The sequence below is a fragment of the Pygocentrus nattereri genome, chromosome 12 (genome assembly GCF_015220715.1).
Source record: "Pygocentrus nattereri isolate fPygNat1 chromosome 12, fPygNat1.pri, whole genome shotgun sequence".
NCBI classification, from domain to species: Eukaryota; Metazoa; Chordata; class Actinopteri; order Characiformes; family Serrasalmidae; genus Pygocentrus; species Pygocentrus nattereri.
In genome coordinates, this window is record NC_051222.1 from 5,079,264 (window position 1) to 5,105,433 (window position 26,170).

The following is a 26,170-nucleotide window of genomic DNA, read 5'->3' on the forward strand; positions in this document are numbered from 1 at the left end:
AATGGAGCAACAGAAAGAGAAAGAATTCCTGTCTGTTATTTTTGAGGGAAAGTTGCTTTCTGTATTCTAAGACTACCTACATATCGCTGTTGTCGGAAGAAAACCTCGTATCTCCGTTTTTGACGTTTTCCAGTTTTTGGCATAATTTAAAATTACATGTTACCCTTTACAATATATGTAAATTTCATGATGAATGGACTAAAATAAATGACCTAAAATGATTTGGAAAAAAATTCTGGTTCCATTGACTTTCATTAAAACTAAAGCATGCTTTTTCCTTCTCCTGTAAAGTTACCCTTTTGGAGATACAAGGTTTTCCTCTGACAACAGCGACATAGACCTATAAACAGCTGGGCTTCAGTATTGAACTATGGATGGTTTGCGCTTGTGGCGTTAATCATGTATCCATAACGATTAACGCAATAACTCTATCACCACTTACGCACATACAGATTTGTGTATTTGAGTATTTGTATGTGTCGGTGTATATGTGTATCCACTAGTGGGCGCTATGGTCAAAAAGAGTCTGTTGCCAGTTTTGTTTTATATTCATACAGTCACCATTTTGGACCATATAAGGAAACCTATATGGTAAATTAATAGAGGCATATTATTTTTGGGGGTCCCTTCACCATTTTAACAACTGAAACAAATCTAAAATACAGCTGTGTGTGTGTTCCGGTTTAGTACTAATTTAGTACTATGTCAATTTTCATTGGTTTTTCCAATTGTTTTGTATTGTTTGTTTTAATGTTTCCCAGCTGGCTGATAAGTTTGTTATCACATCCACTGAAATAACAGCGAGAAACATTTTCCACCAGCCTTTTTGGGCTGGCCATTCAAATGTTGCTACATCGCAGCTATGATGCATCCCGGACCATCCGCTTAAGTGATATGAGGCTGCCTGGACTGGTCGCCTGTTCGACACTACATCGCAGGTATGTGAGACTTCCCTCAGCCAGTTGTGAGACTTGCTGTAGGGGGGTTGCTGTAGCCTATCCCAGCGCTCAATGGGTGGAAGACAGAAAACACCCTGGACACGCTGCTGCATGTCTTTGGACTGTGGGTGGAAACCAGAGCGCAAACTCAACACTAAGGACTCCAGTTACCCGTCCGGGGAATAGAACCCAGTTATTTATAAAAGTGATGAAGGTGCTTCACCGGGTGAGAAAGTAAGAAGAGGAATGAATAATATATAAACAGCGGTCAATATTGCTTTGAATGGCTTGTAATATCTGGTAAATATTTGCTATCAGAATTAGCTGTGGAACCTCTCAGGCTGTAGACAGGACCTGACCCAAGTGCACAATAAGCTGGCTAGTCTTCAGGCTAAGCTAAAGGAAAACGAACACCTTAAGAGGAATTCCAGCTGCTATATGAACCTGGAATATCACCCAATGCCATATGTGTACGTGTTGTGCGTCCACTCACTGGTCCTCTGGTCTCCCACCAGCGGCTGGCTCTCCACTCCTCTGTGGATGGCGTAGATGTGGAAGCGGTACAGGGTGCCGGGCTGCAGATGCGTGATCTCGGCGTAGGCATTGTGCGTGATGGGAAGCTGCAGTGTTCTCTGGGGTCGGTCATCAGGGCTCACGGGCTCAAAGGTCACTCTGTAGCCCGACACCTCGCTTGGGGGGCCGGTCCAGGTGATGGTGATCTTAGTGTCGGTCACTTCGTAGAACTGCAGCTCGGTCGGTGCAGGGATCTCCTCTGCGGAACGAGGAAGGCTTAGGTCAGTTATACAGCCGCGCATGGTCCTGTGCATAAGTCTTGGCACCCCAGTCAGATTAGATCACATTTCGTTGTTCTACTAGAAAACGCACTACTGCAAATTTCATATTCTATAAAACATTTTTTCCACACACATTTTTATATTTATATTTTGAAAACGCATTTTCACTTATTTTTCAACAAAACGTGTTATTTGGTTCAATCTTTGACATTTCTGCCATGTTTCTGTCATTGCGGACAACAAAACAAACAACCAAACTGGAGTTTATTCATACAGTGTTAATGTAATTCATAACATAATAACAGTGAGATTTAAACAATATCATAACAAGTAAAAAAAAAAAAACAATTCTGTAGAATTCTTTACAAATCCTAAGACACATTTTGAAACTTTTCAGCTATTTTTCCTCAAATATCTTAACTCACCAATTAAATATCGTTTGACATACAGCCGAAGTAAAGTATGCAAACTAACTTAAATCTTTTTTAAATTATTAATTTATGTAAAAAAATATATAAAGCATATAAAAATGATATGATCAAAAAGGTGCTATGGCTTAGTTTCCTACACTTTGAGTGATTTTTGTTTGGAAAGCTGAGCTGAAGAGGGATATAAATGCAGCAGGAAGGTGGTCGTGTGAAGAATGAAGGCAGTTTAACGTTCCAGAAATGGAATTAATTGTAATCATTTCAAAACAGTGCAGAACAGACTAACGATCTCATATTAATGCTTCTGTGTATTAATATATTGTAAAGTATTGTGCAATATACATCAACAATATCACAGTTATGGTGTGCAGAAAGAGAGCGAGAGAGAAAAGAGGAGAGAAACAGACGAGTGTGAGGTGAGAGGAGCCAGTTGGACAGATTTTAAGGAAAAGAGCTGTGTGTCTGTAAAAGGCAGCGCTGGACGAAGCTGCCCTCTAAATCATACGGCTGCCAGTCTGAGGCAGAGAACTGGCTCTCGCCTCCACATGTGACAGAGAAGCTCAGCCGCCAAAACTGCTCTGAGAAAAACAGACCAACAGCTGAACTCAGTGGGCCGCCTTAAAATACAATGTGACATTAAAAAGAATTGATCAGAACTGACACTGTACTGTACATGTACAGCTCAGCTCAGTCATTTTTCATGGTGATATTTTTGCTCATTTTATCTACAATAATCATGATTAAAAACATTATTTCTAACATTTTTAGAAGTTGATAAATGATATATTATTTTCTATCATTTTTGACTGCAGTTCCTGCTCACCTGCCTCGAGATTTGATCTTTTCAAATATGTGGCAATCATGAAATATATTTGAAATAAAATAACAATTAAAATAACATAAAATAAATTAAAATGACATTCGGGATATTAAACTTATTGCAACTTCATTCTGGATCTAGATAAATATTCTCAGTAACTCAAAAAATTTGAATGCTAAATATGCTTAATATTAATTTTATCCTAAAAATTAATTCATATGAATTCATTTTATAACTTGATTATAAATGTTTATTGTTTGTTCTTAAAAAGAATTTTGGGATAAGTCTTATTTTAGTATAACGTCATTCAATGAATAATAATGTAATTAAACATACATTCTGGATCATTCTGGCTATTAACTTCAGCATAGCTTCTAATAAATATCTATATATTAATTTTATTTTTATAAATTATATCTGGAAAATCCTCACTATGAATTTATCATAACATAATTCTAGATCCAAATTTAAGTGTACAAAAATGAAATTTGTATATCAGTTTTTTACAGAATTTCATTTTTGATGTTCATTTTATTCCAAAAACAATAAATACGGTATCATTTTGGCTATTCATTTTAATATAGCTTTATTTATCATTTTAGTTTTATTCTAAAAAAAGTGGATAAATCTGGATACATTTGAATTTAAGTACAACTTCATTCTAGAATTTTATTTCTCGAAAAAAATAAAACAGTGATTCGCCCTTTATTCAGACTGCTGATATCTCACCAGGCTGTGGTTCTCCAGCAGTGCTGACCAGCAAGACCACAGGCTCGCTCTCCATGATGTCCTTCACGGCATAGATGCTGACGTTGTACTGCGATCCAGGATGGAGATCGGCCAGGGTCACAGAGGTCACCGTATCGGGCAGAATGAGCTCAGTGCTGCTGCCCTCCATGGACGGGGTGTAGACCACCCGGTAACCTACACACAAACACAGAGACATTTACAGACTGTTCACTCTCCACTGTTCACTTTATAAAGACTGGCGCTGAATGTTCTACCGGCCCGTTTCCCCAAAAAGTTGGGACGCTCTGCAAAATGTGCAAATAAACAGAATACGATGATGTGTAAATCATTTAAACCCTATATTTAATTGGAAATTATTTAAATTTTATTGTCCTTTAAAAATATATACCCAATTTGAATTTGATGCCAGCAACACATTCCAAAAAAGTTGGGACGGGGGCCTGTTTGCCACTGTGTTTCATCACCTCTTCTTTTAATAACACTCTCTTATACTGAAGTGTATTCCACTTACACTCAGGCCATTTAAAATGAGCTCAGGCCCAGAGAAGGTGGCAGCATTTCTGGATCCTGTTCATATTTGGTTTCTTCTTCGTATTTTAGAACTTTAACTTGCATTTGTGGGTGCAGTGATCAACTGTTTGCACAGACTGTGGTTTTCCGAAGTGTTTCTGAGCCCATACAGTGATTTCCACTACAGAATCATGTCTGTTTTTAATGCAGTGCCGCCTGAGTGCCCAAAGATCACAACCAGCCAAGACTGGTGTTCGGCCATATTCTCTAAATCTTTTAATGACATAATGTATCGTAGATGAAGCAAAGCAAAAGTTCGAATTCAACATGGGTATATACTTTTCAAAAAACAATGACATTTCTGAGTTTCAATATTTCATTTGTTTTGTACTATTTACAGTTAAATAAACGATTTACACATCATTCCATTCTGTTTTATTCAGTTTTTGCACAGTGTCCCATCTTAGTTGTAATGGGGTTATAATACAAACTACATTTACTCTGCAAATGAAGTTCTGTTCCTACCGGTAATCGGAGCCTGTGGTTTGGTCCATGAGATCACAATAGACGTTTCATCAGTGCCTGTCACCCTGTGGTCAGTAGGAGCGTCAGGAGCTGTGAACAGAAAGAGAATTCAGTTCAACTGAAACAGAATCAGCTCTGATCAGTTTGAAGAGGAGAGAAGTCGACACTATGCTGACTCTTTAGAGCTGAGAAGGTGCTCATAGAAGATTACTGTGAGCCATATTAAAAATCTCAACCAATCCCTGTGTTTATATTTCTTGACCCAAACTGGCCATTGGTTCTTCCCCCAAATATGCCTCAACTGCAAAGCCAAAAAATAATTGGCACTGAATACTTCACCTATTCAAAAATAGTATATTTATACTTCATATTAAACAATAGGCTACGTTACAACAGATCACTGTTAAACCTCTTTAAATGTCCCCAATGTACGGTAAACGTAAACCTGGCATATTTTCATTTTGTGGTGCTGTCCCTTAGATGCGCATTACGTTGCAGTGCATGCTGGGGATTGTAGTGCCGCTCATGCTGAATTGGGCTGATATAAACGGATAATTTAAAAAATTTCATGGCCCGAATAGGACTGTGTCACGGGCCTAACTAACACTTCGCCGAACCATTCCCAAACATCTGGACACCCTACCCATAGAGGAGCAGGGCTAAGTGATAGGAGCGTGGGGTGAGATGGAAGCCTCTGTAGTTACTGAATAACATGTAATAAACCTGTGATGTTAAGGGGTTAAAGTACTATAGCCACTATTGATTGTATATGCTAGTATAATGACAATAAACTTTAAGTTTATTGTAAGGAAATAGTGGCCCCTAGTGGAGGAAACCCTAAAGAAACAGCTCAGACAAAATGGAATTGCAATGAATAAAGCTGTACATGCATCAGTTAGTGTTATACCAATGATACTACGCTAACTGGTGGCTGCTAGCTATTTTTATATTTTTACTAGACCCTGTAACCGCCAATAAATGGACTAATACTGACCGGTGGTCTGCATGGTGGTCAGGATGACTTTGTCCTCTTTTCCTGGCTCAACTTCAAAGACTTGCACGTTGTATCTGCGTCCAGGCAGAAGGTTGTCGATGTTGACAGACGTGGTCGTGCGTGGGAGTTCTGAGTGACACAGTATGCTGTTATTAACTCGTATTTACAGCAGTGAGTGGCATGTAATACAGTATGAGTTCAAAAGGCTGATATTATGTGCAAGCGTGGCTCACCGATCACTTTGGGTGTGGCTCCCTCCTCGTAGAGCTCATACTCCACTCTGAAACCGGAAATGGTGTCGGAAGCGGACACCCAGGAGATGACGAAGCTGCTGGAAGTGATTTCAGTGACCGACTCTGAGGTGTCCACCACGCGGGGAGGCTGCGTGGTCTCACCTTCGGTGGGAATCACTAGAGGAGGCGGAGGAGTGAAAGAAGAAGTGCTTCATTCCATTCATATCGCAGATATTTAGATTTAGAGGACGCTGCTAGAAGAAGACAGAGGAAAAAGCTCTAGAAGAGAAAAGAACACGAGAAGGGAAGAGAAGAGAAGACAGATGATGAGAAAAGACAAGAGAAGGTGAAGCTGAAGAGGTAATAGAGAAGAAAAATGAAGAGAAAAGAAGAGAAGACAGAAAGAGAGGAAAGACATGGAGAAGAGAAGAGAAGAGAAGAGAAGAGAAGAGAAGAGAAGAGAAGAGGTGGAAATCCACTTACAGGAGCCGTGGGAGGTGGTGAAGTCAAATCTGGTGACCTCTCTGCGACCAGAGCGAAGGATGCTAACGAGCTGGCCCTCGTAGGTCAGACCAGGCTTGAGTCCTGAAATGGTGTGGTAATTAACGCTGCCAGGAATGACAACCTGTTTCCACGGCTGACGTGTGTTTTTCTAGAACAGAAAAAAAGAGCATTCAGAGAAAATCAGCAAGGCCAGTCAAAATCAACAGACTGTGTTCCAGCACTGTCAGATCTCAATCCCTGCTGAGACGATCAGGATACTGCACATTTTCCACCATCTGGGTGATATTTGGGTCTATTTCACATATTTACTCTGAACCTCTTTCCAATTTGTTTGAGATTCATTCATACTCTTTTCAGCAAGCTCTACAATGTCCAACACAACCAAACCCGGGAGCCAGGAACTGGCCCCTGATCTGAGCTTTCAGGCCTGTATGTGTAAACAAACATTTCCTACACTGCTTAACAAACAGCACCTCTTATTAAAGTCAGACCGCTAAGATGAATAAACAGACTCGGGTGAAAACCATTTCCTTAAAGCAAATTCTACAAAAATCAAATGGACGTCTGTCTCTTAACTAGCTGTGTGTGTCAAGTTCAAGGACAGCTTGTTTGAGCATGGCGAAATTTCATCCTGTCCTGTACTTGTACCTTTACGTAAACATCAGCTGAATGTTTGCTGTCCTTTTTAAGTAATGCTTGTTCTTAGCACCAAGATTTGAAGATCTTAATGACGCATACATGTACATATAACACATTATGTGAACATTATGGCCAGTTAAACTGACAAACTGAACTATGCCATCCAGTCATTGTACACCTGTAAACAGTAAAAAAAGAGAAAATTACAGTGGGCCACATGTAGAACCCTGAGGAACCCCATGATAAGACAGTGTGAGAACAAACACATAACTCTTGTTCCCAGTGCTAAGACTCAAACAACCTTAGCAGCACATCCATGCATATCCAAGCATAGAGCAAGAGCTCTCAGTAATATTATTTGTTAATAATAATAACAATAATAATAATAATAATATTATTATTATTATTATTATTAGAAATATTACCGCACTAAAATTCATGTCTACAATACTAAAAAGATGTGTTATAGCTCGTAATGTTCATAACCTTGTATACTATTGAGTCCCTGTGCATTTGCAAACAGTAAAAAAGAGAAAACTACATATAGAACCCTGAAGAACCCCATAATAAGGCAGCTTAAGAGCAAACATACTCTTGTTCTTTGTGCTAAGATTTACTAACCCTAGCAACTCATCCATGCACATCTAATAGCTCCCAGTATTTCTAATAATATTATATTATTATTATTCATATTATTAACATAAATATTACAGTGAGCTCTGAAACTGAAAAAAAAGAGAAAACTAAAATGGGCTACATGTAGAACCCTGGGGAACCCCGCAATAAGAAAGTGTCAGGGTACACATACCACTCTCCACTTGAGGATGTACTCGATGATATGGGCAGTCGACGGGGGATTCCACTGGATGGGATGAGAGTTGGGCTGGTGTCCAGTCTCGGTGATGATCACGCGGACTGGAACTGTTGGGTGAAGTTATAAATATGATTAGCATAAAAAAATGCACCCACTGCTGGATTCAAACCACAGCTGGATTCGTTGTCTGCTAATGTGTGTTCCTGCTTTCACTGAGGCTTGTGCAACATCGAACACAGGTGGCCCGGATAAAACTGCCAGAAGAGTGAGCAGCAAAGCAGGGATTACGGTCCAGAGCCAGATGCTTCTTCACTTTCATAAGAAAACAGTTTGATATGACTTATGCTACATCACTTTTTCTGGCCTGATGGCTCAATCTCAGAGCTCATGTAATACTGAAATAATAATTGGCCTTCAATGCTATTTTCTATTGTATATGTTTTTGCAACATATATTTATGTTGCAGGTCATAGAAAAAGATTGTAAAAGATGCTAAGAATTCTTAACATTGACTGAGCACTGAAGATGATGTGTCCTTCCCACCCTGGCTGTCCAGCACAGATTATGCACCTCCTCAGACTCTGATACATCTGTGACCAATTTAAGCCTCTGGCTAACATACAACACCCTGTACTGTTTCAGAGCATAAAAGTCTTAAATTGAGTTATTTTAGGTCCACCCAAACACAGCTTAACCTGAAAGCACACGCTCACAATGTCCTTTCCCTCAGAAAGGCCAGATAATCATTTACAGGTTATCAAATACTGTTACAGATATTATTGACAGGCCCCGAACACATGAACCCTTTTAGCAGTTATTAACAAAATAGGCTAAACAATAAGAATCAACATAAATGAACGAAAAAAAAACTATGGATAGCTTTACAAAAATATCCAAAATACTTTCAAAAAGACTTTGAGTGGCAGGGACTTTAAGGTGGCCATGGATTTAAGGTATAAGTAAATGTAAGGTGGCAGTGATTTTAACATAAGTAAAGTTAAGGTGGCTGACAATTTAAAGTGACATTGCATTAAAAGGTAGCAGTGGATTCAAGGTGGCAGTGAATTTAAGGTGGCAACGGATATAAGGTATAATCACTATTTCAAAACATTAAATATTACATGGGGCAAAAAATGCACATAAAAGAGTGTGTCCATCTGTTTCTCTTTGAAAGAAACCAATTGAAAATACTAATCAGGCGAAAATTAAGTGCAGTCCTGTGCAAAAATGTGGGGCCCCCCTGGTCAAATTCCATGTTGTGTTGGTTTTCCAAATGAAAATAATACTAATATCCTCTGTAGAGACCATTAAACAGTGGTCAATTAACAGTTTTTTTATGTTAAAGTTGGACTTGAAACTTTTTAAGCAAATAAAAAGGAATTGTGCACTATAATTTGCTGATGAAAAGAAATAATAAAAATAAAAAAATAAAACATGTACATTGACCAGTGGTGTTCAAGCTTTTTACATACTGTAACACAGTAAATCTTCTCAGATAGCCAACCTTAACCAACTTTCACCAGTGGTCAAGAAGTGTGGATGGGTAATTAACATGCCTTTTGCCAAAAGAACAAAAGCAACAGCAACCAGTTTATGTAGTGCCATAAAACTGCAACAACAAAGAAGGAGAGGGGTGTGGAGAAGATTGAGGCTCAGGGGCCATCCTTCAAAGTGTCGAACGTCCCCCTCTAAGGATTTGACAGTGGATCAGACAAGCCATGCTTAATATCAAAGAAGATGCTGACAAGTAAATGAAAGGGGACAAATCTGTGAGCAGCCGTGCAGGGGACTGGGGGTGAATAAACACTGATTAATGATTAGAGGGAAGCAGAGGAGCAGGGCAGTGACTGATAGTGTCAACACTGCAGTACTTGCATTGACTAAGGTCCAAACTCCAAGCAAAGTGATTCTGCAACATTTCAGGACACTAACAGTGTCTCCCTCACTGTGAAAGTCAAGAAAAACAGTTCAGAATGTTTTCTTACGCTCGGTGAAGGAAGGATGTGGCATAAAAGGTGGATACTAACTTTATTATTTGTGATCTTCAGGAAATATATCATGACATTTGTCATTTAATAGGAGTGGACTGGGCCAAAATACAGGCTCCCATTGGGTCTAATAAACTTCTATTCATTATGTTAATACACATCTCAGAATTAGGTTGCTGAGTAACAATGGACATCCAAAAATCCCAACTCAGGGACTTCCAAAAGTCCAAATATCATGATCTGGACTTCCAAAAGTGCCAACTTACGGACCTCCAAAAGTCGTACTTTTAGGTTTCCGTAAGTCCAAGTCATGGAACCTCCAAAAGTCCAAATATCCTGATATGGATCACCAACGTGCCAATGTAGAGCTCTTCAAAAGTCCAACTTACAGAACTTTCAAAAATAGCTGCATAGAAAACTACATACCTGAGGACTGCAGAGGCTCGCAGGCAAGCTCTCCAATTCCATTTCCATAGCAATAGCATCGGTAACGGATGCCTTGGATGACCTTGTCCCATGATTCTCCAATCTGGTAAAACGCCTTGGTCTCTGGTTCCTGGCACTGATCTGAGGCAAGAGAAATATTTGTGTTAGCGAAGTGCAAAATGTCCTCTCTCTCTCTAGCCATCACACTGTGTAGGAAACATCTGCTCTTCAGAGTGGCGGGTTTCCCTCTGAAGAGGTTTAAGTGGTTTGGAGAGCAAAAAGATATTCCTTTGGCCAAAGTACCTTCAAAGGCATGGAGGCTGTGTCTTCGTTTCTCTCACTCTCACTCTAATACCCAATATAGCAGTGATTCAGTGAGTAAAATACTAGTGAAAGCTATCGTTCTTTCAGTCCATTGAAGAGAATTACAGGAAATTTGAATCCTTACTGCTAGAACAATTGAAGAAGAAGGTCAAGTTGCTTTTGAACTTGTTTACTGTGCACACGTCTCCAGAGAGGAGGACGGAAATGAAGCAAAAATGCACTGCCTTACCAACAGCGTCACATTTCCAGCGTCCGCGGCCCTGGCCGAAGCAAGTGCAGTTCATCATGTAGCCCTCGGTGTGGCGCTTGTCGAAGTTCTGGTTCACCTCATATGTCACTCCTTCTACGATACACTGGTCTGGGGGAGGAAAACGTAGATTGTATAAGTGACTATTATAATTATGATTATCAGGGACTTATTAAAATACATCATTCTGTTGCCTTCTTTTGTCTTTCTCTTCATACAAAAGCTAAAGCTTTTGACATTTCAGATACATGAATTGCACAAAATTTCATGTCTTGTTCAATCTAGCTACTACGGTTACAAAAATGCATTCATGCAAATGTGGAGATTAAACTGTATACATTTTTAAATTGCTGCACTTGCATATAACAACTGATTATGCTGATTATGCAATTATTGTTGTGGTCAAACAGCTGAGCACGACAAAAAGCCATGCCTTACAGTGATTTCACAATGGTTAAGAGGTGTTGTTAGACACATCATGAACCAGTAAACAAGCCTTTCATCAAGCAATGTAGCTTGCTATGATTGCCAAGCACCATTAATAGCGAAGATCATTCCTCCTTGGAGCAACAATACAGATTTCAATTCGATTTTGCGGTCATCCCATCTGATTTTAGAACTGGTACTTCTTTTTATAGTGGCAGCATTTAACATGCACTGAAGGTGAATGAACAGAACAGCTTGCTGTACCTCGAAGCTGAGAGTAGGCAATGCAGCTCCACTCGCCGCGGCCATTGCCCTCACACTTGCAACGCATCATGTGACCCATAGTGTCGTGGCGCTTGTCCCACTCGTCACCCTGGCGATACATCACATCATTGACCGTGCAGATTTCTTCATGAGCTGCATGGAGAGAACACAGGTCAGAGATGTTTGCAAATTTTACCCAAACTTTTGCACACAACTGAACATACAGTATATCTTTGCATATAGTCATTTTTATATAAGAAGCATGTCACGAAACTTTCTCACCCACATTTAGCAGGCTAAAAGACTCCACAAGGGGGCATCTTTGTTCTTAAGAAAACCATGTATTTCCAAAATCACTCATACCCGATCAAACATGCTTAAGTGCTTGAAATCGGTTTCTAAAACATATATAAATAGTGAAATTGCTGACTTCAAAAATATCTTGAGTAATTTTTATATGTTGAATTACAATCATTATATCATTCTAATTACTATATGTACCTTGTAAAAAGTTAATCAGATGAAGGTGGGTCCTTGTTAATGCACTTGAGCCATTCAGTTGTGTCGTGAGGTGGCAGAAGGTCAGTATTTCTGATTTAAGTATCTCCATATGTGCTATTACAATAGCTGTAATGTCTTCAAAATGTGGAAAAAACAGTAACAATAAAGAAAATGTGCATGGATATATGCACCGATCTCAGCCAGACAGACACTGTCCTTGGCTCAGTCTGGACCTCAGCCAAGTCCAGTAGATCCTTCTTGAGGCTGGACCCTCTAGCCCTAGTCAACAGTGTCACAAATGAACGACTCATTAGAACCCATCATTCTGCACTTATAAGACTCCCACTCCTATAATGACCCTTACTGTGTAAATACATCTGCTGATGGATATGGACATCATCATTAGTCCTCCTGAGAGCATTTGCAGGGTTTCAGTTTAACAGCCTGGACTCATGAGTGACCAGTTTCATTAAAAAGCTATTACTGTCCATAAACCCGAGGTCTTGGAACAGGTTCACAGCAATGAGTCAGCGCCAGTGACAAACTAGAAAACCAGATTCTGGCATGGATGCCAGCCTATGTGAGCATTCAAGTGGTACATAAATGTAGCATGAAGCAAATATACGTCTTCAGCCCTGCATTAACCCAAATGCAGTTAATCAGAAGGTTTTTTGTTAATTATGTGCTAGAGCTGAGGTTATGGTAGCAATGTAAGTAAATAATGGAAGCTTATTACCCATCATTTAGCACTGTGGGTCTAAATCATTTCACATTTACATCAAACTGTAATCAGGGAATTGAGCTATGTTACGTTTAGTACACTTGCTTATATGGTTTCTGGCACTGTATGCTGTATGTTACCAACAAAAATTGACAAAAAAAGTATTTTGTATATATAATAGTATCTTACAATACCAGAATCCACATATGCAAGTCTATAATGCTGTCTTGACAAATACTTGATTAAAATAATTATACTTTGTGATTTTAATGGTAAACAGGCTATCCATAGGCCAATATTAAAGCTGTATTCAGCAGATTGTCCACGTGGGGGCGCTATTAGTACTCAAACCCACACCAGCAGGAGCTCACAAATGCACATATGCTTCTAGATACAAATTTAATGTATATGAAGCGAAAGTAAATGTTAGCTGTTACAAATTGTGTATATATTAACATAACACTAACAGTTTAAACAGTTCCAAATTGTGTATATTAAGTAAAATTAAACATTAGCTCTTCATATTGTGTGTATATAAAGCAACATAAAATATATGTTGTTACAATTGCATGTATGTGAAGTAAAAGGGTTAGTTTAACTCTTTCAATACCATTCAGTTAGGCTTTACCAAAGAATTCAATATAAAACTGTAGCATACAAATGTCCATGCCATTTGAATATCTGTAACAAGTTTCAAATGTTTCACAGAGCTGACCTAAATAGTACAAAACCCTCTGAGGGGTGTAAATGCTACCAGTAGCTAACATGATATTGAACATTTCATAGATGCACTAACAGAAATTGGTGTTTTCATACTGGTTATACTCAAGATATGTATAAAGTGAAGACATATATATATATATATATATATATATATATATATATATATATATATATGATATTCAAGGGCGTGGCAAGCTCATTAAACATTTCTAAATATTAATAAAACATATTTCAAGTATTAAATGGATGTTTCTGATACCCACAGATAACTGGATAATACATAATTTAATACACATTTGTTAATAAATAACCCTATTATGGTTATTTATGACATGTATGATATATTTTTAGCTATATACTCATAAGTGTGTTTTCCAAAGGCTTTGTTTAGTTATGCCTATTTTTGCTATTTGGCCCTCAAAAAAACATTGATTTCTTGATTAAATATCAAAATACTAAAATAGAATGATTAAAATGATTATTAAGGTAATGGAAAGTGACAGTCCCTAAGTCGACAAGTGATTCCTTACAATTCTACAGAGTTTGAGGCAAGTATGTAATGATTTAGGCTAAGTTTGTACGCTATCTTTAACTTCTTCACTGTCTCTACGAAAGCTCAGGATGGTTAGCCATTGCTAAAGATGAGAGCTGTCCTCAGGGTGTACCCACCAGCCATGGGGCAGAAGCCGAAGCGCTGCTCTTCGTCGTAGTTGGTGGTGGTGCCGCACCACTTCATGCCGTCGCGGCGGCCGTCGGAGGTGCAGTCAGTGTAGTTGCGTCCATTGTAGACGAAGGGGAACTGGCACAGGGCGCCGTTAGAGTTACCGCCGCGGGTCGTCACCATCACTGATGGAAGCGAGAGACCAGAGATAAACAATGGCTCTTTAAGCAGGAATTTTTTACTTCATACGTCTTTCCAGCTGCATTCCAGACTAAACCAGACATCATATTATGGCTGAGGCTGAATGTTATGCTCTGCTCGTTTACAAGAGCAAAGCTTGAGCTGAGGCTTCTACCAAAACAACAGCTTCCCTCGTTATAAATGTATCGCTAGAGGAGCCGCAGTATAGACCCATCAGCCATAACGTTAAATCCACCTCCTAGTTTCTACACCCACTGTCCACTGAATCAGCTCCACTGACCACATTGTTTCACTTTGTAGTTCTACAGTTACATTTACGGCATTTGGCTGACGCTCTTATCCAGAGCGACTTACAATTTGATCATTTTACACAAGGTGGTGTTAGGAGTCTAGCCCAAGGACCCTTATTGGTATAGTGTAGGGTGCTTGTCCTGGTGGGGGATTGAACCCCAGTCTACAGTGTAGGTGTTAACCACTACACTATCCCAACCACATGGTAGTCCATCTTCCCCACAGAGCAGGCCATATTTGGGTGGGGGATCATTCTCAGCACTGCAGTAACACTGACATGGTGGTGGTGTGTTACTGTGTGTTGTGCTGGTGCGAGTGGATCAGACACAGCAGTGCTGCTGGAGTTTCTAAACACCGTGCCACTCACTGTCCACTCTGTAAGACACTCCTACCTGCTCTGTGGGGGTCCTATTGGAGTTCTGTCCATTGAAGAACAGGGTAACAAAGTATGTAGAGAAACAGAAGGGCTACAATCTGTAACTACAGAACTACAAGGTGCTCCTATGTGATCAGCGAAACTAATAAAATGGACAGTGAGTGTAGATACAAGGGGGTGGTCTTTATTGTTATGGCTGATCAGTATATAAAATGTAGATACAACCACTGGCTTCAGTTAAACAGTAGGCTAATCTTCAGTTGAAAATATAAAAGATACAACATAAACTTCCTGGGATACACACCGTATGTGAATGAATAATTAATTACTATAGCCAGTTTTAGTAAACATTATTTAATTTGGTACATTATTTAACAGATTCTAACAGTTTTATAAAACAGAACTTTACTAACTGATATGGTTATCATTTCTCAACCAACCAATTTCTTAAACTCAAACCAATAGCAGAAATTCAGTTTTAAATAATATTAATAGACACTTTATTTGAAGGCTACATCCTTGCAATTTCATAAGACATGTATAAGTACTGAATAGCATGTTCAAAAAGGAATAATTGAGTGTTTATGAACATAAAACAAAGTGACAAGATGTTTTATGAAGTAAGTGACACTGTATTGAAGTTAAACTAAAGTGATGGACATTTGTATCATTTGCAACAACGTAATGAAGCATTATCATGTGGCTGAACTCCTACTGAATCCTATATAAGACCCCAAATTGTCAATTCTATGGATGATTTCAAGCCCTCAACAAAAACAATAAATTCTTCTGTTATTTCCTGTTAAAATCTTCCTGTTATTATTTAATTTCTTTTTCTTTCAGAAAACTGATGGTTCTTAACTAGACATCTGCCTTCATACATAAGTTCTTCATACATAAATTGCTTTTTAAATGTCTTTCAATACTTGTGTCATGATGCCCTATGTAGGCAGCCTTCAAATGAAGTTGTCAAATAAATATTGCAGCCTTGTGTGCAGAGCTTTTCAGAATTCTTCAGAGTTCTGTTGTTTTCTGTTAATTCCCTCTTATTTTTCATCCATTCCCTTCATATTGAGGTGTTCTGTGTTATAGAATGCTGTCCTCACACTAAAGGTTTAGCGTTCATGTTTATTACTATGGCTTGTATTGCTGTAATGAAGCTGAGCAGGTGGTTGCCACCAATTTATCAGGCATAAATCCAACAGCAGGAATGTGATTCTATTCATAACTTTCTGTAACTTCTGTAATAATAGACACAGTAATCTCCAGAAGGTCAAATGGGTAAGATTAAAAACAAGAGATAGAAGTTCTGCTTAAATATAAAAGACAGTCTGAACTTACGATTCCTTTGGGTACAGAAAGAGTACTGGCCATCAGTGTCATAGTCGGAGGTGGTGCTGCACCAGAGCTGTCCATCCGTGCGGCCTTCGGAGATACAAGAGTAGTGTGTCTTTCCTCCAAACACGAAGGGGAACACACATGGCTGACCATTGGAGTTTCCACCATACACCTGAGACTGACCATCTGCACACACAGAAAGAAGTAACAGGCCTACGCTTAAAACATTTTGTGTGGGAAATATATGAAGCTACTGTTACAACAAACTTGCATCACTATAAGTAGCACTTTATGGAATTAAGAATGCTGCTACTACACTTTTAAGCTATGTGAAGCAATTTGGTCTAGTTTTACAGATAAGTGTGTCAGACAGTGTCAGAAAACACTTAAGCAAGTTTATTAGAGGTTATTGAACAACTCCACACTGTTTGAGGCGACTGTGTGTTGATTTAGCTTTGCTAAATGCTAAAACTTCCATTACTTGTTTGCTACATTAGGATTTTAGCTCCCATTCAGAACTAAAGAAGCAAACATGTCTTGGCCAACAGCATTTGAAGTGACAATTCCTTTAAGACTGGACTAACGCACCCCACTCTTCGCAGCCGATTCCTCCATTAATGCAGGTGCAGATCATTTGCTGGCTGCCCTGCGTTTGGACCCAGCGCATCCCATTGTAGTAGGTGACTCCAGAAGCCGTGCGGCAGGAACCCTCTTCCTCGACAAGCTGGTTCAGGACGTCCACCTGATGGGTCACAGGATGGACCCGAGTTGACACGGCTAATCTGGTATCTGTTCAAAAATGGGAAAGACCGTTAGAGCAACATGGAACAGCTAAAGTGTTCAAAGAAAGACAGTGACATCTAGCCAAATGCCAAAAAGCCTGAGGTTCTAGCCAACTAGCCAAATGCCTGAGGTTCATAAATGAACACTTTTAGCTTTAATTTAAGATTATTCACATCCAAACTGGTTGAACAGTGTAGGAATTACATTTTTCATAAATTTTCAAAAGTAATGGGACAAACTAACAATCATAAACTGAACTGTCATTTTTAACACTTCAATGACTGCCTGTATGCTCAGCTGGACCAGGTGACTGACTTTACCATGGCAGAACATTTCACTACTTTGCCTTAAACAGTCTTGGGTTGCTTTCACAGCATGCTTAAGGTCATTATCCACCTGCACTGTTAGGTGCTGGCCAATCAGTTTTGAAGCATAATTCTAGACATTATATTAAAAAGACATTATATCATTGTATACACTTCAGAATTTATCCTACTCCTTCTTGTAGCAGTCACATCATCAACAAATACAAGGGAAACACTTCCACTGGCAGCCATATATACCCACACCATAGCACTACCTCCACCATGCTTCCCAGATGAAGTAGCATGCTCTGGATTAAGAGTTTGTTCTCTTTGCTCTTCTTTCAGTCATTTTGGTACAAATTGATCTTTGTCTCATCTGTCCAGAAGATGTTCTTCCAGAGCAGTACAGGCTTTTTTTCACAAATTCTAATCTGGTCTTCCTGTTTTTGGAGGTTACCAGTGATTTAGCTTGTGTGGTAAACCTTCTGTATTGACTTTAAGACCTTCTGGAGGGTGTTCTTGATCTGGCCAGCTGTTATGATGGTGTTTTCTTCTCTAGGAAATAATTCTGTCATCCACAGCTGTTGTTTTACCTGCTCTTCTAGGCCTTTTGGTGTTTCTGAGCTCACCGGTACATTCATTTTTTTTTTTTTTTTAGAAAATAGATGATTTGGCCACAAATAATGTTTGTGCAATCTCTCAGATGGATTTGTTTTCATTATTCAGCTTAATGATGGTGTCTTCACTGGCAGTGGTGGCTCTTCACTCTTCATTTTGAGAGTTAACAGAGTTAAAATGCAGATGCCACACTTGAAATCAATGTTACTGTTTCTCAACAGTCTCTCTTTTCCAAGACTTTGTTGTAGAATAAGAAGACTCACCAAGAGCAGTGTGTCTCCCAGAGGTGTGTCTCTCGCACTTCCACTCTCCTCGCCCATTCCCTGTGCACAGGCACTGCAGCGTGTTTCCATTAGAGTCCACTTTGGTCCAGGTCTCACCAATGCGGTACGACGTCCTTTTGTCCTGGTCATTACAGCGGTCTGAAAGAGCAGAGGAATCAAACCATTAATAAAACTGTACTGTGTGATGAATTTTTTTTGGTAATCATTTTATTTGGTGCTCATAGTTCATCAAAACAAGTGGAGGAATTCTGTTGAAAGTGCAGATTTCAACCTTTCGACATGTTTATATGCAGAAGAGGATAGATTTCAGTATTATTTATTTTATAACAACATATTATAAAAACAGTTTTACCTTTTTTCAGTATAATATGGAAATCTAGGAGAAATGCAACTGTATCCTTAACTGTGTTATTAATGTGATTTCCAATCAGAACAGCAACAAAACCTACAATGACGTGGGGTGCCAAAACTTTTGCACAAGACTCCAAATACATCAGGCAATTAAAGTCCACAGCAAAGCCTCCAGAGCCAAATTCAGTGTTACAACGTTAATTTGCGGGTGTCAGTTCAACACTGGGAGCTGAGCTGAGCAGAAACCTTCCCTTCAATAAGTAAGGTTCCATTAAGGATAGTGAGGACTTTCCTAACAACAGCCTTCAGTCTGTACTTTCATCCTCACTCCCATCAATTTTCCCTTCCGATCTTTGAAATAAAGCACTCTTGACAGGATGCAGCTTTCCACAACACCATGCTCCCCATTGTTTCTGTGTGTTTTGGCACCACTTTTTCACACTTAGTTGAGAGATCTTTGTTACCAGCTTTGACGCCTTTCAGAAGAGAGGCTTAGGAAGTTTAGAGCGTTCTTAATGGTGTTTGTTCACTCTCACTTCCTTCGTTACATCCCTTTACAGCGTAAGCAACTGGGCAGCCTGCTGTCTTTTTCCACTCGCCTGCTCCAGTCCAGCTGAAGAAAAGCTCACAGCCTTAAAGGCCCCAGTGGTACTGATGTAAGAGGGGTGCGCCCACAGTAATGATTACATGGTAATAAGAAAAATTTAGCTGAACGTGTGGAATAAGTTCTGACAGAAATCATTTAAAAGACTTAAATAGGTTTATTTTAAACAACTGATGAGTAAGGATTGCAATCGGGCAGCAGGTTTGAGTCCAACAGCAAAAACCTACTTATATACCGTATAAACTCGAACACTTTGTTAAACAGCAAAGACCAAATAACGACCAAATGGCTCAGTTCACACTTCAGATCCTCAGGATTGGTGATGTGATCCCTGTGAGCTCACATGTTCCACTGGACTATCACAATAAAAGTTGGTCTAACTCTAAAACCCTGTGAATGACATTTTATTCAGATGTTCAATGTGAAATCAAAAACCTCTTTAAAGCAATAGTTTCCACATTTTCTCCAATAAGCCAAACGTAGTTGACCAGTTAAGACAAATTTAGTGTCTGAGGTGCGCTTCTTTAATCCCACACTGGAGCTAAGAGGCTTATGTAGCCAACAAGCAATAGAAGCGTACACCAATTACCATTATGCTAACTCCATCAACTCGTTTCACTACAGGTTGCCATACAGGTACAGTGCTGTTCCACTACTTTATTAGCTCAAGTGAAGTTTATTAGATGAGCGCTCGGACGATTGACTCAACTTTGGCAGCAGAACTCGCCCAAATATTATTGCAACTTAGCACAAAAGTTCTTCGAAATGCTTAAAATTCATAATCATAACATTCACTTTGCTGTGCTTTTGGTTACAAACTACTATCTGTTACTATACATGACTGCCAAACTTCATCTCTTTACTCTGTTAGCAGGCTAGTTAGCTTGCTAATAGCTAAATGGCTAACAACACAGGAATAAAAGACACTACACCACAGTTCAACACCAAGTTTATAGCCAGACAAAGCAATTAGCCACAAATTTTATGTAGCTTATGCTCAAACTAACTTATGGCAACGTTTGCATGGCTAGCCGATTAGCTCACTGAGGCTAATCTAGCTGGGGCTGAACGTGTTCCATTTGAACAAATCCTGGCTTCCTCTTCTTCCGTGAGCAGACACTTGTAATGTCATTCAATGTCACAAACAATAAAGGCTAGCCTATTAGAGATGATTTAACAAATCTACACATTTTGAGGTAAGAATGTGATAATTACGCATGCTAAAGGGATAGTTAGCTTGTTCATAATCTTCCTTTACTTGCTAGCTACATTGGCCTTCTAGTTCCAGTACAAAACTAAAGAAGCACACACGTCTTGGCTGATTGAATATATTTGTATACATTTCATTTTTTGACAAATTAATGCTTTAAAAAGTTTGAGTTTAGAGTATGTTCCGCTCACATCGGTACAAAATACGTCCTTGGGTTTGTTCTGGCATATATATATATATATATATATATATATATATATATATATATCAGTATATGTCAGTATATGGCTGAATCTGCTGTCTAGATCTGGCCCACACACTGTAAAGTGGGTCGAACTAATTGATACGGCCCAAATCTGGCCCAACTCCATTCCAACAACATTAACAGAAAATCTGGCCCACAAATATAGACACAAGGCCAAATCGTATTAAGCTATCCACCATCTGGCCTTACTTTGGCCCGTACACCGAAAATTTGCCTGGCAGTCAACCGACAATCACATAGGAAAGCCGGCCCAAATACGTCTGCTATCGGGATGAAGTTTTCACTGCTTCGCTCTCTTTATAATTAAGGAACAGCAAAGCTCAGATCTATAACTTACTTCTGGAGGTGCAGGTGATGCGTCCACTGCCTTCTCCCAAGCATGTGCAGTCCACAATCATCCAGCCCTGGTAAGGCTTCTCCCAAGTCTGACCAACCACATATGAGGAACCCAAAGAGGAATCATAGCAACGCTCAGCTGCAGGAAACAATATTAAATTGAGGTCATTAACTTTGTGCAGTTTTGATTCATCAACGTGTACATGTAATATAGCACAGTGCAATCCTATTATTAACGATATTAATCCTATTATTAATTGTATTATTCACCAACCAATACACTTTTAATACACTGCAAGGCAGACTAGTATATTATACACTAGTATTTGTCTATATTGAACAGCTTTACTGGAAGGTTCAAACAGTGCAACTTGTGTCTGACACACTTTTCAGTTATTGATCCTTTAAATATTTGCCATCAGCTCAACCACTGGCCTGGATTTCCCAGAATCCTGACCACTGAACTGTCTATATGCGCAACAGCCCACACAGAAGACAAGCTGACCCATTGAACCTCCATGTTAAAAAACACGTACCGACAGGTTTGCAGGTCCACTCTCCTTTCCCGTTCCCCAGACAGACACACTCCAGCATGTAGTCCCCGGTGTCGTGAGGACGTGTCCACGTCTCTCCGATCCTGTACGAGCGCCCTCCTTCATGGCAGCGGTCTGATACGAGAAAATGAAGAAAACAGATTTCATAGTTTTAATATGTAAGGAATGAGACAGATGGCTGTGATAGCACTGCACCGTGCTCATACAGTGGAGCAGAACCTGTAGCTCCAGAACCAAACATGTTTGGCCTGACCAACAATACTTGATTGCAGGTGTCGTGTAAATTTCATTTTTCGCCAAATTATGGACTGAGAATGAGGCGTCTCTAGGAGGATTCACTCACTCGCTATGGTGCAGCTGATTTTGCCCCTGCTGGAGCCGATGCAGGTGCAGTCCCAAATCATGCTATCCTTGGGCCGCTCGTACGTCTCCCCGACTCGGTATGACCTCATGTTTATTTTGTCGTAACACGTCTCCTCAACTACAAGATCAAAAACAAGGTCAGAGATAAACACTGTATACACACACACACACATTATCTAAGCCACTTATCCCTCTGGGTTGGAGCCCATCCCATCGTTTATTGGGTGGAGGGCAGGAAACACCCTGAAAAGATCTGGATATTCAGATCTAGAGGCAATTTAGCATGTTCATTTGGCCTGACCATGTCTTGACTGTGGGAGGAAACCCACTGGGGGAACATTCAAAGTCCCCACAGAAAGGCCCTGGTTGCCCGGCCGGGGAACTGAACCCAGGCCCTTCTGGCTTAAACACTATAAGCTACATAAAATTCTTGGAAGTACTTTTGGACCATTTCTATTGGTCATTTCTTTGTGAAATTTTAACACAGTGTAAAGGGCAGCTAGTAAATTTCAAATTCCGTCAAAAAACCAAATGAAGGTTTTTTCCCATTATTTGCTGTACATAACATTTGCATTTACTACAGAACCTGTAAAAAAACCCTCTTCTTATGGATGTGCAGTGACCACTTGACCATCTGAATGTTTATTATTAAGTGGTTCTTCTCCCCAGTGGCCAATACTGTGATTGCAATTTAAACAGTGATGATTTTTTATAAACTGAAGCTTTCTTTGGCCAAGAAGGCCTGGCGTGAACACAGTGAGGCAGATGGCCAGTTAGCTGTGCTTGTGAGGTCATAGCATGTCTGTGTGTGTTTGGCTGGTTTTGATTGGTCATCAGAGTTTGATATGAAAGTCTTTCAGCCCTACTCCATTCTACTGCAGTGATGGGATTCAGTAGCAACCAGTGTTCCTACAATCTGGACTTGCCAATCTGGGCAAGTTGCATGACTGCAATCGAGCACTTTCATCGGCTGTGTGATGACCAGCACAGCTTCAGAAGCTGTCTAGATGACTATCTTGGCATGAGTCTCACCAACCTGCAGGTTTGGACTCGCACGTGATCCCTGCCGTTCCCTGACACGTGCAGAGTAAAGTGCTGCCCATGTAGGGTCTCTCCCACTGATCCTGCACTCTGTAGAACCGGTCACCCTCCGTACAGCCTTCTGCAATGAGAAGAGACATTCATTAACATCAGTTATACGCACAGACCTGCAGGAGAACATCACAGCACAACAAAGGAACTGAAGATCACCTCTGTTCTCCAAAGCAGGGGGTGTGAGCAGCAGCAAAGCAGACCAGGAGCTTATTTTTCAAATCTTCTGCATAATTGAGAGGCCATTCAGCGTGGTTTGGTAAGAAATGCTCTAGATGTAAATGATCTAGATGCCAAAATTGTTCACAGTGGTGGTGCTAGGAACCAGACGTCCACATCTAAAAGCTCCCTCACAGAGAGGGTGATGGATTCACTTGGGAATCAACCATTTCACACCAAACCACTCTGAACGACTCTATTTACATCTCAACTACTTAATTATACAGAAATTATACAAACATTTTGGTTGATTTTAGAGACTCCAACGTCTTTACATTGGTGGTGATAGGAACCAGGAGTCTCCATGACTACAACACAAATAAAGCCATTTTATTTACTATCGAGAACCACCAGAGAACCTTCATATGTCTTCTGAGCTTTATATGTAATGTTAATGATGATAAAATACTTGGAAATAGTAAGTTGTAGGGACTATTTTGCCTTAAAACATGCATGTATCCCGCCACAGTGAATGGATTTTAAAGAATCTTCTCAAAACTTCTCAAAACAGTCACATCACATGTAATAATTTCCTGTGAGGAGCTTTTAGAGGTTCCTCTCTGGTTCCTATCACCATCACTGTGAACAATTCTGACTCGGTACGTTTCTCTAGAACGTATCACACCAAACCGCTCTGACCAGCTCTGTTTACACCTTTATTTATGTAGGGATTTTGGTGGAACTGCCCTTCAAAATAACGACAGATCTTCAAAAACTGTATGCAAGTCTATGTGTTTACATACACAGGTATATTAGCTGTTGTTAGAACCATGTGTTCTATACAACACCAAAAGAGTTCTGCTTTTGTTAGAACCATGAGTTCTATAAAGCACCAAAAGAGTTCTGCTTTTGTTAGAATCATGAGTTCTATACAACACCAAAAGAGTTCTGCTTTTGTTAGAACCATGTGTTCTATAAAACACCAGAAGGGTTCTGCTATTATTAGAATCATGAGATCTATACAGCACCAAAAGTGTTCTGCTTTTGTTAGAACCATGTGTTCTATAAAGCACCAGAAGGGTTCTGCTATTGTTAGAATCATGAGCTCTATACAGCACCAAAAGGGTTCTGCTTTTGTTAGAACCATGTGTTCTATAAAGCACCAGAAGGGTTCTGCTATTGTTAGAATCATGAGTTCTATACAACACCAAAAGGGTTCTGCTTTTGTTAGAACCATGAGACCTACATAGCACCAAAAACTGTAACAATAGAAGAACTGTTCTGGTGCTAAACAGAACCCTTTTCAAAGCCGCTCTATATAGAACAATATACAACACATTCTCCATCAGTCTAAGGAACCATTTCACCAGGCAGAGAACCATTTCAGCTTGAAAAATCATGGTTCTAGATACAAACATCTTTTTCCAGTAAGCAGCATTTAAACAGTACAGAAGTGTAATACATGATCAAAAAACATTTATTAGCACTTTTAGAGAAGAACTCTGTCCAGATTTACTCCTCCCTCTGACTGACCAGTGCTCTGTCCTGCTCTGACTCTGTGTTAAATCTGTGTTTGTCCTGCTGTGATGACCAGTGCTCCGTCCTGCTCTGACTCTGTGTGTTAAATCTGTGTTTGTCCTGCTGTGATGACCAGTGCTCCGTCCTGCTCTGACTCTGTGTGTTAAATCTGTGTTTGACCTGCTGTGATGACCAGTGCTCCGTCCTGCTCTGACTCTGTGTGTTAAATCTGTGTTTGACCTGCTGTGATGACCAGTGCTCCGTCCTGCTCTGACTCTGTGTTAAATCTGTGTTTGTCCTGCTGAGATGACCAGTGCTCCGTCCTGCTCCGACTGTGTGTGTTAAATCTGTGTTTGTCCTGCTGTGATGACCAGTGCTCCGTCCTGCTCTGACTCTGTGTGTTAAATCTGTGTTTGACCTGCTGTGATGACCAGTGCTCTGTCCTGCTCTGACTCTGTGTGTTAAATCTGTGTTTGTCCTGCTGTGATGACCAGTGCTCTGTCCTGCTCTGACTCTGTGTGTTAAATCTGTGTTTGTCCTGCTGTGATGACCAGTGCTCTGTCCTGCTCTGACTCTGTGTGTTAAATCTGTGTTTGTCCTGCTGTGATGACCAGTGCTCCGTCCTGCTCTGACTCTGTGTGTTAAATCTGTGTTTGTCCTGCTGTGATGACCAGTGCTCCGTCCTACCCTGTAGTCCAGTGTACCCTGTTGCCTCCTGGAACGCTGCGTCCAGCGCGACCTGCTGCTGGTCTCTGCTCCGCCCTGACTGCGGCAGGCTCAGCACCGCGCTGGCCGCGCACAGCAGCAGCAGCCCGGCCACGGACCCCCAGACCATCCCGCTGTGATCCCACTCAAAAGAAAGAAGAGATGAAGAATTAAAGCCACACCGCGCCGCCGAGCAGCCGCTGCTTTCAGCTGCAGCTCCGCCGCTGGGGGTTTATATATCCCTCCACCAGCGCGGAGGGGCGGGGCCTGCCCCCACGCCCACCACCGCTGTGTTCAGCACTAAATCCACCACTGGGGGTTTTTATCTCTGAGTTTTGGCAAAAATACTTTGACATTTTCATTTTTGTCGACATAATTACTTATTTTCTTGAAATTGTGACCCGTTTTCTTAAAATATTTGTAATTTCTATGAAAAAATAATTTTTACATTTTCTCAAAAAATACCCAGTGTTATTTAACCAAAACAATGACTAATTTTATTGAGTTTTTGACTTGTTTTTGAAAAAAATTTAACTTGTTTACTCCACAATATTGAAATACTGACATTTTCTCAAAATTTTGACACG

The 26,170-nt window shown here is 40.0% G+C and overlaps 1 protein-coding gene across 3 annotated transcripts in view; it reads right to left on the reverse strand.

Annotated features, from left to right (window-relative positions):
* Nucleotides 1-25,776, reverse strand: part of fn1b (fibronectin 1b) — a 55,732-nt gene extending 29,956 nt beyond the window's left edge. For all 3 annotated transcript variants that reach the window (XM_037543823.1, XM_037543822.1, XM_037543824.1), the window contains exons 1-19: nt 25,566-25,776; nt 23,146-23,271; nt 22,090-22,227; nt 21,729-21,860; nt 21,194-21,331; nt 18,406-18,564; nt 17,025-17,225; nt 16,440-16,622; nt 14,239-14,415; nt 11,625-11,777; nt 10,917-11,045; nt 10,364-10,504; nt 7,944-8,056; nt 6,476-6,644; nt 5,993-6,169; nt 5,760-5,888; nt 4,766-4,855; nt 3,710-3,904; nt 1,432-1,710 (exon numbers count right to left, since the gene is read on the reverse strand). In XM_037543823.1, the coding sequence (XP_037399720.1) occupies nt 1,432-1,710; nt 3,710-3,904; nt 4,766-4,855; nt 5,760-5,888; nt 5,993-6,169; nt 6,476-6,644; nt 7,944-8,056; nt 10,364-10,504; nt 10,917-11,045; nt 11,625-11,777; nt 14,239-14,415; nt 16,440-16,622; nt 17,025-17,225; nt 18,406-18,564; nt 21,194-21,331; nt 21,729-21,860; nt 22,090-22,227; nt 23,146-23,271; nt 25,566-25,713 (2,977 nt within the window). In that variant the 5' untranslated portion in view covers nt 25,714-25,776. The remainder of the gene's footprint in view (nt 1-1,431; nt 1,711-3,709; nt 3,905-4,765; nt 4,856-5,759; nt 5,889-5,992; nt 6,170-6,475; nt 6,645-7,943; nt 8,057-10,363; nt 10,505-10,916; nt 11,046-11,624; nt 11,778-14,238; nt 14,416-16,439; nt 16,623-17,024; nt 17,226-18,405; nt 18,565-21,193; nt 21,332-21,728; nt 21,861-22,089; nt 22,228-23,145; nt 23,272-25,565) is intronic.
* Nucleotides 25,777-26,170: the final 394 nt, after the last annotated feature.